An 18,713-nucleotide genomic window follows, 5' to 3' on the forward strand; every position below is an offset into this window, starting at 1 on the left:
TTTCAAGCACAGTTGCAAGTCGTCGACATTCGATGCTTCTTGAACCATTGCTGAATCTTTGACATTAAACTGCCGCAAACACCTCACCATAACCACTTCTACCGATGGCACTGCAAGTTTGCATGTGGAAGGGACGAATCCAGTTGTTGCCAATTTTGGGAATAAGAGAAGGAAGCTTAACTCCAAAGAAACGGTTACTATTTCTAATGGAGATGTAATTGAGCTCATTCTTGGTCACCACCTTTTTAAAATATCAAGTATTGCAAAGATCTTCAAGTGGTGCAGATAAAGAAGCCCATGATCGAGGAAGAATTGCAGTGACACAAAAGTGTGATAAAATTGCAGTGACACAAAAGCATGGTTATTCCCGGTCACGTGAGAAAGCTATTCGTGATTTTTATGTAGCTGAAGATCAAATACCTTGCACCTTTTGACTTTTGCGTGTGCAAAGGTTACCGGCCTGGGCTAATACTTCGTGTGTTTCAATAAGTGATGTTATACGGGGGGATATTCTAGTTGCTATCCTTTCAAACTACATGGTATACTTTGACTGGTTGGTTCCTGCTTGTCCTGCACTTTCAAAAGTTCCCCACGTGTTTGTTCTTCATGGAGAGGGTGATGAGAGGATGGCTTGCATGAAGATAAGCAAACTTAAAAAATTTGGATTTTGCACAAACCGCCTCTTCCAATCTCATTTGGGACACACCATTCAAAGGCCATGCTTCTTGTATATCCTCGAGGAGTAAGAGTCATCGTACATACAGCAAACTTAATTTATGTAGATTGGAACAATAAAAGCCAAGGTCTGTGGATGCAAGATTTTCCATTGAAAGATCAAAATAGTCCGAGCAAGGGATCCGGATTTGAAAATGATTTGGTTGAATATCTCAGTGCACCGAAGTGGCCAGAATTCTCTGTTAATCTTCCATCCCTCCGAAACTTTAGCATACGTCCATCATTTTTCAAGAATTCCAGAATTTCCTTGGTACTGATTCTTGGACTGGTTAAAGGTGTACTATCAGCAGCCACGCCACCATGAGATGCAATTCAGATCCGACGTCAACAAAACCGTGGTTGAGCTCCTCACGTTTTCACCATTTCACTGCAGTAACACAAAATTAGTCAAAGCTGTTAAAATTTCAAAAAAGAATCCCAAATGGGCATTAAGACAAAACAATTGGAGAAAGTGCGTAGGTAGAGTTACCGTTTCCAGATTGTAGTATCAAACGAGATGGACCAAATTCTGAGCATCAAAAGGAGATTACAGAGATACTCTTTTGAACCCCATGTACCAATTCGAAACCCTAACGGCAGGGATAAATAGGAAGAGAAGAGAATCAGTAAAAAAGACGAAAAATTGGAGAGGCGGAAGTGAAAATTTTCAAACAGGAAACCCTAATCCTAAAAAAAATCAAAAGGAACTCAGTGTTGGAAGAGGCGAAGGGAGAAGGGTTCGGCCGTTACCTGAGCTACCGATTCACCACAAAGGTGAGCTTTCTTTCAAACTTTCACGCGATTGGGAGAGAGACGAGTTTGTGAGAGGGGTTTTGGTGTGAAGTTGTGAGAGACGCAGTGTGAGAGAGACGGAAGCGTCTAAGTTGAGAGAGAGAGATTCTTTGAGCTTGAGAGAGAGTTTGTGAGATTGTGAGAGACGCAGTGTGAGAGAGACGGAAGTGTCTATTGCATTGTTTCCTTATTTTCTTTTTTTTAATTTATTTTAAACAGAATAAGTCTTTTTGAAACTATTAAAATTTTTGTTTAAACTTCCTAAATTTTAGTTAATAAATGTTTACACATTTTCAATTCATATTCCATTGAAAAACCCAACAGCCAAGCGGCTGGGTTTAATTTTCTGTTTTTCTTGGTAGTCCAACAGACTGTTTTTTATATTAGTTTTTATTTTAATTTTAATTTTTAATCTATCTTGGTTTATTTATCCGAATTAGCATTAAGATGATAACTAATCATAAATGGTTTAGTGGAGAGAGGGTAGTTTCATGGTCTTTAGTGGAGTGGATTCAATACCTATATGAAGCATTTTATTTCTTTTAGCATTCATTTTGTTCTTTATGTTTATGCTTTATTATACTCATAGTTTCATTATTGTTTAATAGCACAAATTTGATTTCTTTTAATTTCATCATCCATTCAAAACCATTTTTGAACTATTAAAAATCACATTTTTCTCGATTCAAAGTCGAGCCCATTTCCACACCCTTGTAAGTCGATTGCTTTTAAGCATCGCCATCAACCTCACATAGCTTACTCTTGGGCTTTCTTACAATGAGCCGGTTCTCTTGCACTTACACTCATACTTTGCATCATTTGTTGTTTGGGCCCAATTTAATTATTTCATGATTTTGAATCCCCATTTGACAAAATGTACCCCACTTCCCCCGATGTGTAATAATTTTGTACTGTTTTATTTCTTTATTTGTTTGACTGTTTAGTTAGATACTAACACAAGAATAAAATCAACCATTCCAAAAAATACAAAAATAAATGACTCGATCCAACGTCGAGTATTTTCTCAATAAACAAACCAATTCATTTCTCTCTCCATTCTATTCCATTTCTTTCAAACTTTCACCAAACGCTTGATTCAACGTCAAGCCATTCTTCCTAATGAAAACTCAAAAATATTAATTCATAGTTAAGACCTTTTCAATAAATATGGAAGTGGAACGTGGTGTATACCGCGCACTCCTGAGACTAGGATTCGAGATGTATATCTCGCCAATCCTAGCTCTCGCCATCATCCAAATTCATCCACTTTGTTTTCTCTCAAACACTCATTCAAATTTCTCTTGAACGTCCATCAATACTTGATCTAGGGTCAAGTCATTTTCACAACAAAGCTCAAAATACCTAATTCTTATTTAACACTTTTTCAATAAAGATGGAAATGGAACATGGTGTATACCATGCACTCCTGAGATTAAGATTCGAGACGTATGCCTCGCCTATCTTAGCTCTCGCCATCGTCTAAAATTGTCAATGTGGTTTCTTCAAACCCTTTCTCAATCAAATTCCAAAATACTTAATTCCTATCTTAACCTCTTTCAATAAAGATGGAAATGGAACGTGGTGTATACCACGCACTCCTGAGACTAGGATTCGAGATGTATATCTCGCTCATCCAAGTTCTCGTCGTCGCTCAAAATACATCCAATCAATCAAACTCTTTCTCGTCGTCGTGCGATTAATCAAAAATCTTTTTCATAAATGAAAGATATATTGTCTTAAGTGATACAAAACAATGTTTCGGCCACGATTGTTGAGTAGAGGTAAATGACGCTTTTCCGAATGTAGATTTATAAATCCGTTCGATGTGTGGTACACGTCCACTCCTCATCTGTTTTGGGTAAAACGATGTTTTCGTCAATTAATACGATATAGCTTTCGCTAAAATTGACCAACAAACAAACATTTTTCTACCCAGAACTACGTAAGCCTTGATTTCTCTTTTGAGATACGTAGGAGCAGGATTTGTAAATCTTGTCAGGCCCACTAATAAAAAACTTAGGTTTAGTCCTTCGTCCAAAAATCCAAAAAACATTTCTTTTCTCATCCCTTCTTTCTTTCCCACCTAATAATTCGAAAAGCCTAATATTTCAACTAACAACTAACGCACACAATTGACCTAATGGTTCCCGTTGAGTACAACGGACGTGAGGGGTGCTAATACCTTCCCCTCGCGTAATCGACTCCCGAACCCTGATTTGGTTGCGACGACCAATAATCATTGTCGTTTTGTCTTGGGTTTTATCGATATTTCCCCTATCCTTTTTAGGAATAAATAAAGTTCGGTGGCGACTCTGTTCAGTCCATCATTGCGAGCGTGCGATCGCGTTTCGCTTTGAAGTCGTATCCCCATTTTTTCGAGGTGCGACAGATGGCGACTCTGCTGGGGATTACACCCAATCCCTAAGCGAGTCAAGCCTAGTTAGGACGTTTGTGTGCCTTTGTTTGTTTAATTATGTGGATTTTCCCTTATTTATTGCTTTTTAATATCTTTATTGTTATATTGATATTTGTTGTATATTGGTGTGTTGGGTACTTGGATTTTGATTGCAAACCATGTGGGAAAGACTCTACACCCGAGTCTAGAGTGAAAAAAACATAAGATAGGACGATGGTTGAGTAGTACAGACTCCCGAGGTGAATACTTCGTAAGAGTCAGTACGAGAACCTCACTTAGAGTAGATCCTTTTGCGAATATTGTCGCCCGAGGTGTATACCTCGTAAGCTTCGATGTTTCAAAGGGGTCCACGACTCTAAGAACCTTTTAGAACATTGAACCTTTGGCCAACTAGAAATGATGGTTGTGTAGTATGGATTCCCGAGGTGAATACTTCGTAAGAATCGATACGAGAACCTCGCTCAGAATAGATTCCCTAGATGGAGTTGATGACCGGAAAGTATTTTCCGTAAGCGTCAAACAGTATTTTGAATCCATGACGCTGAGTACCCTGTCTAGAATCGAGTCGATGGTTGCGTAGTGCGGACTCCCGAGGTGAATACTTCGTAAGAGTCGGTACGAGAACCTCACCCAGAATAGATTCCCTTGATGGAGTTGACGACCGGAAAGTATTTCCCGTAAGCGTCAAACATTCTTGTGAATCAATGACTCTGGGGATCCTTTGTAACAAAGCCCTAGATCATACCCGGTGAGAACCCCGTTTTGGAAAAGCAATCAAATTTATCCATACCTCGGACCTTTGAACCTATCCAAAGAAAGAAACAAAAAAAAACATTGCATCCATCCATTCATTGCATATGCATAAAAAGCAAAACTCTTAGTTGTTTCGCATTATTTCAGGAATCCAAGACTTGTTAGCAAGATGAATCCTGAGAGAAGAGGCACTTTTCAGTTCAAATACAAGAACGTGGACCTTACCAGCCTACAGAAGTTGAGTGCCAAAGTAACACCCCTCAAACTCAACAGCTTCGTACAAAACTATGGAAGAATTCTGGACATCCTAAATGAGAAGATGGACATGATGACCGCAATGACTATTGCTCAGTTCTATGATCCACCTCTACGTTGTATCACGTTTTCTGACTTCCAGTTGGCTCCTACCTTGGAGGAGGTTAAGAGGATCATAGGCCGAAATTTGAAGGATCATAATCCATTTCCTAAGCTCGATGAAGATATTCCCCCCAAGAGGATAGCTTCAACTTTGGGTCTGAAAGTTTCTGAAGTCGTGGACAATTGGGATGTGAAAGGACCTTTCAGTGGTTTTTCTAGGAAGTTCTTGGAAGATCAGGCCAAGAAGATGGAAAAAGAAGGGAATTGGGAAGCCTTTTATGCTGTGTTAGCCGTGTTGATATATGGGATAGTCCTCTTCCCAAATATTGACCATTTTGTGGACCACCTGGCGGTGAGAATTTTCCTCTCTGGTAACCCTGTACCGTTCCTCTTGGCAGATCTCTACTACACTCTCCATGATCGTCATGAGAAGAAGGGAGGAATCGTCTTATGCTGTGCACAGTTGTTGCATGCTTGGTTTAGATCCCATATGCCCGAAGAAGGTCCTTTTGTCTCAAAGGAACTCAAGCCCTTCCAGAAGTTAGCTTCCCTCACCTCCAGTCATGTTAAGTGGTATATCAGGGATTGGGAAACCGAGAATGTGATTGTCAGCATTGGAGACTTCCCCAATGTGCCGTTGATAGGAACCAAGGGTTGCATCAACAATAACCCTGTGCTATCTCTGAGGCAGCATGGGTATCCTATGAATGACCCTCTAAAAGCTGAAGCTTTAGAGCCTTTCATCTTACATAGTGTTGAAGCAGGTCATCCCGTGGTGAAAAAGATCAAGAGGTCTTGGCAAGCAGTTATTAGGAAAGGTAAGGAGTTGGGTAAGAGAAATGTCATTGCCCAAGAGCCTTACACTTGTTGGGTTAGAGAGAGGGTTCAGATGATTAAACTCCCTTATCCCTTTGATTCTTCTATCTATCCATTGGTTCCGGAGCCAGAACCCATATTACCTGAAGATGTAGAGAAGCTCAATGCCCGTATCAAGGAGTTGGAGTTGGAAAATGCTGATTTGAGAATCAAGCTTGGCCGAGTCTCGATAGAGAATGGGAACTTGAAAGACGATCAACAAAAGAAGGACAAAGAGCTTGAAGTCTCCAAGAAAAGAGCTAGAGAGTCTGAAGCAAGGAGAGAAAAGTTTGGACAAGCGCTCTATAGCACTAAATCTGTGTTCAAATCAAAGGAAGAGGAGTTGGATAGAGCTTTACTCCGGATTCAAAAACTCAACAAGACTCTGGAGCTGACCCTTGAAATGAAAAGGGAAGCACAGCTGATTTCCGAGATTCGTACTCGTGAACTGGAGAATACCATTCAAAAATACAAGGATACTCTGGAATGCGAGAAGCTGAAGACTGAAGAGTCAGAAAGAGTTCGCACACGGTTGAAACATCATTTGGATCGAGCCGATGCTAGAATCCAGGCACTTGAAGGTGGGGATCAGGATGCTGCCTATATGGTGTTGCTAGGTGAGTGCAGATATTGGAGAAACCTCTATAGGGACATAGAGGTGACCAAGGCTGAAGACTTGTGCATCATTCAAGATCTTTAAGGGCTTTACACTGAGTGGAAGGGCAAATTTTTGAAGCTGTCCGGATTTGCGAGTTCCATCATGCAAGAGCTACCTGAGAAGCTGATTGGTGCATGTGTCCAGAGAACACACCGCATCAAGTCTTTAATTTCATTAAGTTTTATAAGGCAATGCTAGAAGGGCTGACCACCGACCTTGCTATGGTTCGGAAAGCCCATAAGCCATGAGCACGTTGTTTGTATTTGAACTTTGATATGAGATTAATGAAAAATCGCTTTTGAGATTCATTTTATTGAGTTTCATTTCCTTATATTTTAAATATTTGCGAACAAGTGTTGTGACATTTTGAAATAAATGATTGAAACTAACCAAGAGTTTTGCAAACAAGATGCACCCATACATGCATTCATACATTTTCAAAAAAACAGAGTCTCATTCTGTCCTTTCTTCCTCCAGTTTCACGCTGAATTTTCAACACCAGTATAATACTCGTGCCAGAGCTCGTCAAAGAATGGAAAATCAAGAGCATGAATTGGAGCGAGTGAGCTCAGAGCTCAAAGACCTACGTGGAAACATGGGTTAGGTCATGGAGATATTACAGGTCATCAGGGCAAAGTTAGACACCCAAACAACGGTTGTTTCAGAAATCTCCGGTCCATCGATTGAACCCCAACCTGCAAGAACGGTACCAACAACCTGGCCAACCTATGGTTTACCTCCCGGTTTCACGCCTACAGTTGAAGGCACCCCTGGTTTTGCACCATCCACTCAGCAGACGGCTCCTCTACCGACCATCAATGAAAATCATCCAGTGGTTCACACGTTCGCACCTCCTCTCGTTCGTGCACATGTGCAACCCTACTTTGAGGATCAGCAACATGCTCCAGACTTTTCAGATGAAGATGAGGAAAGGCAGGAGGACATAAGAGAGATGAAGGAGAATTACCAGATGCTTGAGAAGAGATTGAGGGCTATGGAAGGTGACCAAGTCTTTGGTGCTACCGCTAAGGAGATGTGCTTAGTATCAGGTCTTGTGATTCCTGCGAAGTTCAAGACCCCAGATTTCGATAGGTATGAGGGCCACTCGTGTCCTAAGAGTCACCTTATTATGTACTATCGAAAAATGGCTGCGCATGTAGAGGATGACAAACTCATGATACATTGCTTCCAAGACAGCTTGAGGGGTGCTCCCTCTAAATGGTACTTAAGCCTTGATCAGAGTAGGATTCGTTGTTTCCAAGACTTATCTGATGCTTTCATCCAACATTATAAGTATAATATGGATATGGCTCCAGATAGGAGGCAATTGCTCAGCATGTCCCAGAAAGATAAGGAGTCTTTTAAGGAATATGCACAAAGATGGAGGGAAGTGGCCTCGCAAGTCGAACCACCTCTGGATGAGAAGGAGTTAGCGGATTGGTTCATGGATACAGTCAAACCTGTGTTCTATGAAAGAATGGTAAGTAGTGTATCTGCAAGCTTCTCTGACCTGGTCGCCGTGGGCATAAAGGTCGAACTTGGATTGAAGAATGGAAAGATGATGACTACCTCTGAAACATCTGGTAGTAATGCCAAAAAGCTTCCTGGAGGATTTCAAAGAAAGAAAGAGGGTGATACAAATGCAGTATCAACTAGTCAAAGAAGGAGTCATTCATGGAAGAAACAATATCAGCTTACTCAACAACACCAATTTGCTCAACAACAACCGATTTATCCAGTACAATATGTTCGACAACCATATGTGGCAGCTGTCACACCAAATTTCAACCAATCACAAGCTTCTGTCTATCAACCTGCTCAACAAGCGCCGGTATACCAGCAAGCGCCAGCGCCACCTGCTTATCAATAGCCAAGGGCACAGGTTCCTCGTCCACAAAATCCTCCAAATCAAAATAGGGTACAAAGAGGTAGAGTTCCGTTTGCTTCAATCCCTATGACATACACTGAATTGTACCCATCATTACTATAGAAAGGGTTGGTGACTCCCAGATCTTTGGGTCCTCCACCAAATCCTTTACCTTCGTGGTACAATCCAGATGCCCATTGTCCTTTCCATGGGGGTGCCCCTGGACATGATTTAGAAGGATGTTATGCTCTAAAGCATATTGTGCGAGACCTGGTTGAGAAGAAGATTCTGTCATTTCGAGACGTCAGACCCAATGTCAAAAGTAACCCTTTGCCAGCGCACGGTGATGTTAATGCCGTTGAGGATGCTCCAAATGTGTGTATAATCAAGAACGTGGAAGATGTTAAAACTCCGTTGCTAGCGCTTCATGCAGGATTGGTGGGGGCTAGATTGATTGATACATGTCACGACAACTGTGAGGAATGTGTCGTTCATCCAAGAGGATGTAAAGTGGTACGAAATGACATTTAGAACTTGATGGATCAAGGTGTTTTACAAATTTGTGGTCCCACAATAAACGAGGAAGTTTCAGTCATTGAACCCGTTTTAATATACCAGAACCGTTTGAGGTAACTTATCACAGAAGAGATGTTGTTCATCCATCACCCGTGGTAGTTTGCATGCCTACCCCATTTTGAAAGTACCAAGGCGGTACCCTAGAAGTACGACATAACAATGGTAGATGGAGTGGTAGATGGAAAGCCCAAAGCTGCTGAAAGTGAGAAAGGCTTGAAGAATGTTGACGCCGACATCACTAACATCGCAGGGACAAGCAGGATGACCCGCAGTGGTCGGATTTATACTCCCAATTTTAATGTGAACCCTCAAGAGCCAACAAGGGGAGCTGCAAATGTAAATCCTACCCCAGAACATGGAGGGGCACAGCCGGCTGTGCAAACAGATGAAGCAAGTGAGTTCCTAAGGATAATAAAGAAATCTGACTACAAGATAGTTGATCAGTTACATCAAACACCATAAAAAATATCTATCTTGTCTTTGCTTCTGAATTCCGAAGCTCATAGGGAGGCTCTACTGAAAGTGCTTGCTCAGGCTCATGTTACCCAAGATATAATGGTTGGCCAATTCGATGGAGTGGTCGCCAATATCACAGCCTGCAACACTCTAAGTTTCAGCAATGAAGAGCTACCCAAAGAGGGGAAGAATCACAACCGCGCTTTGCATGTATCCATAAAGTGCCAAGAAGATGCTCTGGCCAGAGTTTTAGTTGACACTGGATCATCCCTCAATGTTCTACCAAAGAGGGCACTCGCTAAATTGTCTTACCAAGGTTCGGAGTTGAAACCTAGTGCGCTTGTGGTGAAAGCATTTGATGGTTCGCGAAGGACAGTAGTTGGGGAGGTAGAATTACCAATACAGATCGGACCGCATGTATTCCCCATCAATTTCCAAGTCATGGACATAAATCCAGCTTATAGCTGCCTTTTGGGACGCCCATAGATACATGTTGCTGGGGTAGTAACTTCTACATTGCATCAAAAGATGAAGTTCGTCGTCGATGGCAAGCTCGTTATTGTCTCAGGTGAAGAAGATTTTATCATCAGTCAACTCTCCTCTTTCCGTTATATTGAGGCTAATGAGGACGCCTTAGAAACCTCTTTTCAAGCCCTTGAAATATCCAATGCCACACTTGAAGAGGTTAAGGATCCTGTTGAGAAAGCCAGTTTGTCGTTCGCTTCTTTGAAGAGCGCAAGATCAGCAGTTGAAAGTGGAGGCCCTACAGGTTGGGGGCAAGTCATCAACGTCAATGAGAAAAATGACCGTTTTGGTTTGGGGTACAAGCCTTCTACTAGTGGAGGAGCCCTGGTCCCTGCAAAGGACCGTGTGCGGAGCATACAAGAAGTTTTCCTGAGCAATGGATTTATCCATGGAGATCAAGTTGGTGCAGTGGAAGATGACACTGAAGATGGAGAAACATCAAATCTGATATACCGGTGTGAAGCAGCCCTAACAAATTGGGAAGCAGTTGAGATTCCAGAAGTTTTTCCTGTGTCAAAGTAATTGTTATTTTCCTTTGTGTTTTTGAAAATCCTTAGCTCTGCCCAAGGCTAATGGATCATTTGTAGGGCCCCTTTTGAATTTCAAAAAAATCATTATGACAAATAAAGAGCATTTTGTTCAAATTCTTGTCATTCATCTGTTGTTTTTCTTAAAATGGCAATCCTTTCAAAAACTACAAAAATATTTTTTACTTCTTTTGCATTTTATTTCCATTTTTCTAAAAAAAACCATCATTAAAAAACATGCAGAATAATCAATAAACCAGTTGAATTCGATGATCTCGCTACTTCCTATAATTTTGAACTCCCCATCTACCAAGCGGAAGAGGAGAGTGAGGAAGATTGTGATTTCCCTGAAGAACTGGAAAGGATGCTCGAGCATGAGTCAAAGGCTCTTCAGCCGCATCAAGAACCAGTGGAAACAATCAACCTTGGCACCGAGGAAGACAAGAAAGAGGTCAAAGTTGGGACTACACTTGAGGCAAACATCAAAGAAAGATTGATCAAGTTGCTACATGAATATGTAGATGTATTTGCTTGGTCGTATCAGGATATGCCAGGTTTAGATACTGACATTGTCGTCCACAAGTTACCACTACAGCCAGATTGTCCGCCAGTGAAGCAGAAGCTCCGAAGAGCAAGACCCGACATGGCTCTAAAGATTTGTGACAAGGTGAAACGCCAATTTGATGCCGGTTTTCTAGCAGTCGCAAAGTACCCTCAATGGGTAGCTAACATAGTACCTGTACCCAAAAAGGATGGCAAGGTCAGGATGTATGTTGATTATAGGGATTTAAACAAAGCTAGTCCAAAGGACGATTTCCCCCTGCCACATATTGACACCCTGGTAGACAACACTGCTAAGTTCGCAGTTTTCTCCTTTATGGACGGATTCTCGGGTTATAATCAAATTAAGATGGATCCAGAGGACATGGAAAAGACCACATTCATCACCCCTTGGGGAACATTTTGCTACAAGGTAATGCCATTCGGTCTCAAAAATGCTGGGGCAACTTACCAAAGAGCAATGGTCACTCTTTTCCATGACATGATGCACAAGGAAATTGAGGTTTATGTGGATGATATGATTGCAAAATCTCAAAGTGAAGAGGATCACATAGACCACTTGCAAAAGCTATTTGAGCGTCTTCGGAAATTTCGACTACGACTGAATCCTGCTAAATGCACCTTCGGTGTCCGATCTGGAAAGTTGCTTGGTTTCATCGTCAGTCAACGAGGAATTGAGGTAGATCCAGACAAGGTTAGGGCAATACAAGAAATGCCTGCCCCACGTACAGAGAAAGAAGTCAGAGGATTCCTGGGACGTTTGAACTACATCTCTAGGTTTATATCTCATATGACTGCTATGTGTGAACCTATATTCAAGTTGCTCAGAAAAGATCAAGCAGTTGAATGGAATTCTGACTGCCAAATGGCTTTTGAGAAGATCAGACAATACCTGCAAGAGCCCCCTATTCTAATTCCACCTGTCCAGGGGAAACCACTCTTTATGTACTTGACTGTGCTTGAAAAATCAATGGGATGTGTGTTGGGACAACATGACGAAACCGGTCGAAAGGAACACGTCATCTATTATCTGAGTAAGAGGTTTACCGATTGTGAATCCCGATATTCACTCTTAGAGAAAACTTGTTGTGCTTTAGCATGGGCCACTCGTCGTCTAAGACAATACATGATTTGCCACACTACTTTGTTGATCTCAAAAATGGATCCAATAAAGTATATCTTTGAAAAGCCCGCTTTGACTGGAAGACTCGCCCGTTGGCAAATGTTACTATCTGAGTATGACATCCAATATGTGTCTCAGAAAGCCATAAAAGGGAGTGTGTTGTCTGATTACCTGGCAAACCAGCCTGTTGAAGACTACCAGCCGTTGAAGTTTGACTTCCCTGATGAAGACATTATGGTAGTAAAAGATTGTGAAATCCCAGGACTTGATGAAGGACCTGAACCCGGATCTCGGTGGAAGCTCATGTTCGATGGTTCCTCCAATTACATGGGGCATGGCGTAGGAGCTGTCCTGTTGAATCCAAATGGTGGATACACTCCTTTCACAGCAAGGTTATGTTTTGATTGCACAAACAATATAGCAGAATATGAGGCGTGCATCCTAGGCATTGAAGCAGCAATTGATCTCCAAATCAAAATCCTCGAAGTATGTGGAGACTCAGCCTTGGTGATATACCAAGTCAAGGGCGAATGGGAAACCCGTGATACCAAGTTGATCCCATATCGTGCATATGTCATGGAACTAATAAAATACTTTGACGAAATCACTTTCTGTCATATCCCGAGAACTGAGAATCAAATTGCTGATGCTTTGGCTATGTTGGCTTCAATGTACCAAGTTAGATTCCATAATGAAGCACCTCTCATTCAGATCGAGCGGAAAGTTGAGCCTGCCTACTGTCAGTCAGTTGAAGAGGAAGCCGATGGTAAACCCTGGTTTCACGACATCAAATGCTTTTTGCAAAATCAAGAATATCCAACAGATGCAACAACCCTTGACAAGAAAACATTAAGGAAGTTAGCATCCAAATTCTTCTTGAGCAATGGTGTGTTGTACAAGAGAAATCACGACATGATTCTGCTCAGATGCGTGGATGGACGTGAAGGGGACATGTTGATCAAGGAGATTCATGAAGGATCCTTTGGAACTCATGCCAATGGGCATGCCATGGCCAAGAAGATTTTGAGAGCTGGTTATTACTGGTTGACCATGGAATCCGACTGTTTCAATTATGCTAGAAAATGTCATAAATGCCAAATATATGCCGACAAGGTACACGTGCCTCCGACCCTGCTAAATGTTTTGACGTCACCTTGGCCTTTCTCAATGTGGGGCATCGACATGATTGGCGCCATCGAGCCTAAAGCTTCCAATGGCCACCGCTTCATCCTGGTTGCCATTGACTACTTTACCAAATGGGTAGAAGCCGCCTCTTATGCTAATGTGACAAAGCAAGTGGTTGCACGGTTTCTTAAGAAAGAGATCATTTACCGTTATGGAATTCCAAACCGGATCATCACAGATAATGGGACGAATCTGAACAATAAGACCATGAAAGAATTATGCGAGAGCTTCAAGATTGAGCACCATAACTCTTCACCATATCGTCCAAAGATGAATGGCGCTGTTGAAGCCGCTAATAAAAACATCAAGAAGATCCTGCAGAAAATGGTGAAAACCTATAAGGATTGGCACGGAATGCTACCCTTTGCACTGCATGGATACCGGACTTCCGTCCGCACTTCAACAGGGGCAACCCCGTTCTCTTTGGTATATGGGATGAAAGCAGTTCTCCCAATTGAAGTGGAGATACCTTCAATGAGAATCTTGATGGAGACCAAGCTAGAAGAGGCTGAGTGGATTCAAAATAGATTTGATCAGTTGAACCTCATAGATGAGAAGCGAATGACTTCTTTGTGCCATGGACAATTATACCAGAAACGGCTTAAAAGGGCTTTTGACAAGAAAGTACGTGTTCGGGAATTCAGAGAAGGAGACCTCGTGCTTAAGAAGATCTTGCCAATACACAAGGACTCACGTGGGAAGTGGACTCCCAATTATGAAGGCCCATATGTTGTGAAGAAAGCCTTCTCCGGTGGTGCCTTGATTCTCACAACTATGGATGGTGAAGAGCTCTCACATCCCGTGAACTCTGATGCAGTTAAAAAGTACTATGCCTAATAAAGACCCGCTAAATCGAAAACCTGAAAGAGCGATTTAGGCAAAAAAAGGGTATCCCGGTGGACTGAAAACCCGAAAGGGCGGTCTAGGCAAAAGTTAGGGATGAATAAAAATGGTAGCTCGCTAAGTTGAAAACATGAAAAGGCGACTTAGGCAAAAAGGAGCATCCCGGTGGATTGAAAACCCGAAAGGGCGATCCAAGCAAAAGTTAGGGGCAAAAGGCATAAACTGCATCAGTTGTTATTGATTAACACCGAAGAATTTGAGGTGGAAGATTAATCCAGTCACTCCCCTTAGGAGCAAGGTTTTGGGGGAATCATACCTATTAAGGATGTTAGTGGTCACTGAATTCAATGTAAACCTTTCCTTATTGCCATTTTCCAAAAATTGTAACACTCTATGGAGCTACGCCATTTGTGTGCTACCATTCTTGAATAAAATACAAGTTTTCCCAATCATTGTTAGTTTGTGTTCATCTGCGCTTTTCTTTGTTATGCAAAATGTCATTTATTTGTTAATAATGAAATTTTGAAACTTGAAAAAGAATTTGAAATTTAGTAAAAAGAACAAAATTACTTTGATATATGTGAAAATCAAAGGAAAATCATTTGTTTCCCCGAAAGCCTCGAGTTTGCATAAATTTTCCTGGATCACCAACAAAAGTCCCCATGGAGTACAACTTATTAATCCTCTAGAAGGATGGACCTTTGGTTGTTTATAACTGTCAATCATGATAGTTTCTCCTCTGGATGCGCCTGTTAATTGTACGGGTATGAGTTATTGGTGTTGAGGAATCAGAATCTCTGTCCCTACAAACTCCCAGTCTGCCAAGTGTCAGCATTCTCATAATCATGATCATTCATATATCATGCCTAAAAGCATTCAAATCATGCATAGCCGAAAGGTACTTCGTGCCCATTGTGCATTGACCTAGGTCTTGTTGCTGATCCTATGTCCTTGGACCTCTAATTCCAGTTTGTCTTTGGTATCCTTAAACCAACATCCGGTTTTCACGGTCATTTTCAAGTCCAATTGTTGTTGGCCAAAATCCGTTAAAAGCTGGTTGTAGTCCATTGCTTACGGTCAGAGTCCAATTGTTGTTATTCCATTATCAGGTCATATATGAACCTGTTGTTCAATACTATTCAGGTCATATCTGAACCTGTTGTTGAGCTTTATTCTGGTGTCAGGTCATATATGAACCTGCTCTGAAGGTTTTTTCTCTGCTTGTTCAATACTATTCAGGTCATATCTGAACCTGTTGTTGAGCTTTATTCCGGTGTCAGGTCATATATGAACCTGTTCTGAAGATTTTTTCTCTGTTTGTTCAATACTATTCAGGTCATATATGGACCTGTTGTTGAGCTTTATTCCGGTGTCAGGTCATATATGAACCTGTTCCGAAGATTTTTCTTCTGTTTGTTCAATACCATTCAGGTCATATATGAACTTGTTGTTGAGCTTTATTCCGGTGTCAGGTCATATATGAACCTGTTCTGAAGATTTTTCCTCTGTTTGTTCAATACTATTCAGGTCATATATGAACCTGTTGTTGAGCCTTATTCCAGTGTCAGGTCATATATGAACCTGTTCTGAAGAGTCTTTCTCTATGATTGTTTCAGTGTTGTCAGGTCATATATGAACCTGTTCTGAAGATTTTTGCTCTGTTTGTTCAATACTATTCAGGTCATATATGAACCTGTAGTTGAGCTTTATTCCAGTATCAGGTCATATATGAACCTGTTCTGAAGATTTTTTTTTCTCTGTTTGTTCAATACTATTCAGGTCATATCTGAACCTGTTGTTGGGCCTTATTCCAGTGTCAGGTCATATTTGAACCTGTTCTGAAGAGTTTTTCCCTTTTGTTCAATACTATTCAGGTCATATCTGAACCTGTTGTTAAGCCTTATTCCAGTGTCAGGTCATATATGAACTTGTTTGTTGTGTTGTATTCCAGTATTACCAGGTCATATATGAACCTGTTGATACACTCTTCTTGCTTTTTTCTGAGTTTGTTAGGTCATATCTGAACCTGCTGTCAGAACCTCTTGATATTCCCCAGCATTGTCAGGTCGAACCTGTTTTTTGTCGTGTTTTATTCCAGTTTTGCCAGGTCATATCTGAACCTGTTGTGACATTTTCTTTCTTATTCGGGTCTAGTAAGTCATATGTGAACTTACTACCGAAATCTCTTGTACTCTGAATGTTGTTTATCAACTTTCACTTCTATTACTCCCCAGTGTGTGTCTGATTCTCCAGCAGGACTGTTTCCCCAGCTAGTTGTTTCTTACCATTTGTCTGTTTTCCTGTGGACCATCAACATTCCCCACAGCTTGGTCTGTCTAGTAGCATCTCCTGTCGAGGGTCCACCATATCCCTAGCAGATAAAAATTACAAAAAAGAATCATGCATCCATGCATATCATATCATGCATCCATGCATATCATACATAGCATATCATATCATATCACATCATGTCATAGGGTTTCAGGATCAAAATCCGGGTCTTCTTAGTATTTAACCATCTCCCACTATGATCATATGAAGAGTGTCCTGCTTCATATTCTCTAGCTGAAGATAGTTAAATAGGGGCAACTGTCATACCCCAATTTTGGTCCTGAATTTTTTCCATTCGTCATTCATTTTCTTTTTTCATTTATTCAAGGTTTGGAAATTCCCTCCATATTTCTCCATTCATATTTGGTTTATTTCATTCATTTATTCAATCATGATCCTCCATTTACATAGCATATATTAATTCATATCATTAAGATAATCTAATCTGTTTATTCTTTTGGATGAAATGTACCTGAACTCTATTATCTATATATTTATTATTTCATTTTGAATTATCTCTGTGTTGTGATATAACACTTTGTTGAAATACCCAATTTTCCATAATTGTTCGTGTCTAGTATTAAATTTTGTTAAATATGCAATTATTTGTGTTAAGTACATTGTAAGATCCGACTGAGTAAGAAATTCAGTTAGAATCATTCAATAATTTTTTTATCTTTTCTCTCTCAAATTATCTTCTCTCATAATCTTTGTGCAGCAGAATCATATTGCAACTAAGGTGTGGTTGAAACACTCGAGTGAATAGTGAAGAATGAGAAGTGTGATGAATCAAAAATATTGATTTGGATTATCCCAAAGATTGGGGTTTAATTCCAACATCAGATATCTAGAGCACTGGTTGTGTAATGCACGAAAAACGTTTACACAATGATTCAATTGATGGAGTTCCAAGTTCAATTTTTTTCTAGATTATCAATCACAAGACTGTCATACCCCGATTTTGGTCCTGAATTTTTTCCATTCGTCATTCATTTTCTTTTTTCATTTATTCAAGGTTTGAAAATTCCCTCCATATTTCTCCATTCATATTTGGTTTATTTCATTCATTTATTCAATCATGATCCTCCATTTACATAGCATATATTAATTCATCATACATAAGGTCTCTAAAATACAAAGAAAGTCTCGTAAGAAGGAATAAGGAAGAAGCACTTTTTTATAAGAAAAAGTTAAATTCCGCGTTTTCACAATCATTCACTTTCTTATATAAGTTCTTCACACCATAATTATTCATTTTCTAAGCTCCAATCTTCTCTCTATATTCTGAGTCTTCATCGTCTCTCACAACCTTCTCCACTCGCAAGTGGTGAAGATGTCGACTCCTGCTAGGAAGAGACTGTTGAGAGATTTTAAGAGGTTGCAACAAGATCCTCCTGTTGGCATCAGTGGGGCACCCCAAGACAACAATATCATGCTTTGGAATGCTGTGATCTTTGGGCCAGATGACACCCCTTGGGATGGAGGCACGTTCAAGTTGACGCTTCAGTTCACAGAGGATTATCCTAATAAACCACCTACTGTGCGCTTTGTTTCTCGGATGTTTCATCCAAACATCTATGCAGATGGAAGTATATGCTTGGATATTTTACAAAATCAGTGGAGTCCAATTTATGATGTGGCTGCTATACTTACCTCAATCCAGTCATTGTTGTGTGATCCAAACCCAAACTCTCCAGCAAATTCTGAAGCTGCTAGAACATCCCAGCTGGAAAATAAACAGGAATTGAACCTAGAGCATATCAAAGAAAGTAATGGGCGCATGAAGCATTTTCTTCTTGAACATTTACAATATCCATTATTCAGTTTCTCATTCACTCTTTTGAGTTTATGTTAGACATGTAATTTAAGTGCTTTTTGTTCAATTACACAATACAACGTATACAAAATTCATAAATTCTTTGAAATGCAAATTCTTTTTCCGGATTCATTCACTTGTTCTTCGCCGTTAGCATGGAGAGAAGCTTCAATTTGGTGATCTTGAGAATGTTCCCGCGTTTTTCTTGTTGTGACATGATTATCCTAGGATATATGTTCCTGCCAACAACAGTGGAAAGCAAATCATAAGTCCATCCCAAGCATACCGTATATACAAAGAAGCTGGCGCTCGGGTTTTGTTGCAAGAAGAGGAGGATTACCTTTTGTTTTAAGTGATG

At 40.5% G+C, this 18,713-nt stretch overlaps 1 protein-coding gene across 1 annotated transcript; it reads left to right on the top strand.

Annotated features, from left to right (window-relative positions):
- The first annotated feature begins 17,718 nt into the window (after positions 1-17,718).
- LOC127135841 (ubiquitin-conjugating enzyme E2 2) lies at positions 17,719-18,394 on the top strand. Its single transcript, XM_051062473.1, has one exon. It carries the CDS (start codon positions 17,873-17,875, stop codon positions 18,392-18,394), a length of 522 nt encoding a protein of 173 aa, XP_050918430.1. The 5' UTR covers positions 17,719-17,872.
- The last annotated feature ends 319 nt before the right edge of the window (positions 18,395-18,713 follow it).

Source organism: Lathyrus oleraceus, chromosome 4 (assembly GCF_024323335.1).
Source record: "Lathyrus oleraceus cultivar Zhongwan6 chromosome 4, CAAS_Psat_ZW6_1.0, whole genome shotgun sequence".
Lineage (NCBI taxonomy): Eukaryota > Viridiplantae > Streptophyta > Magnoliopsida > Fabales > Fabaceae > Lathyrus > Lathyrus oleraceus.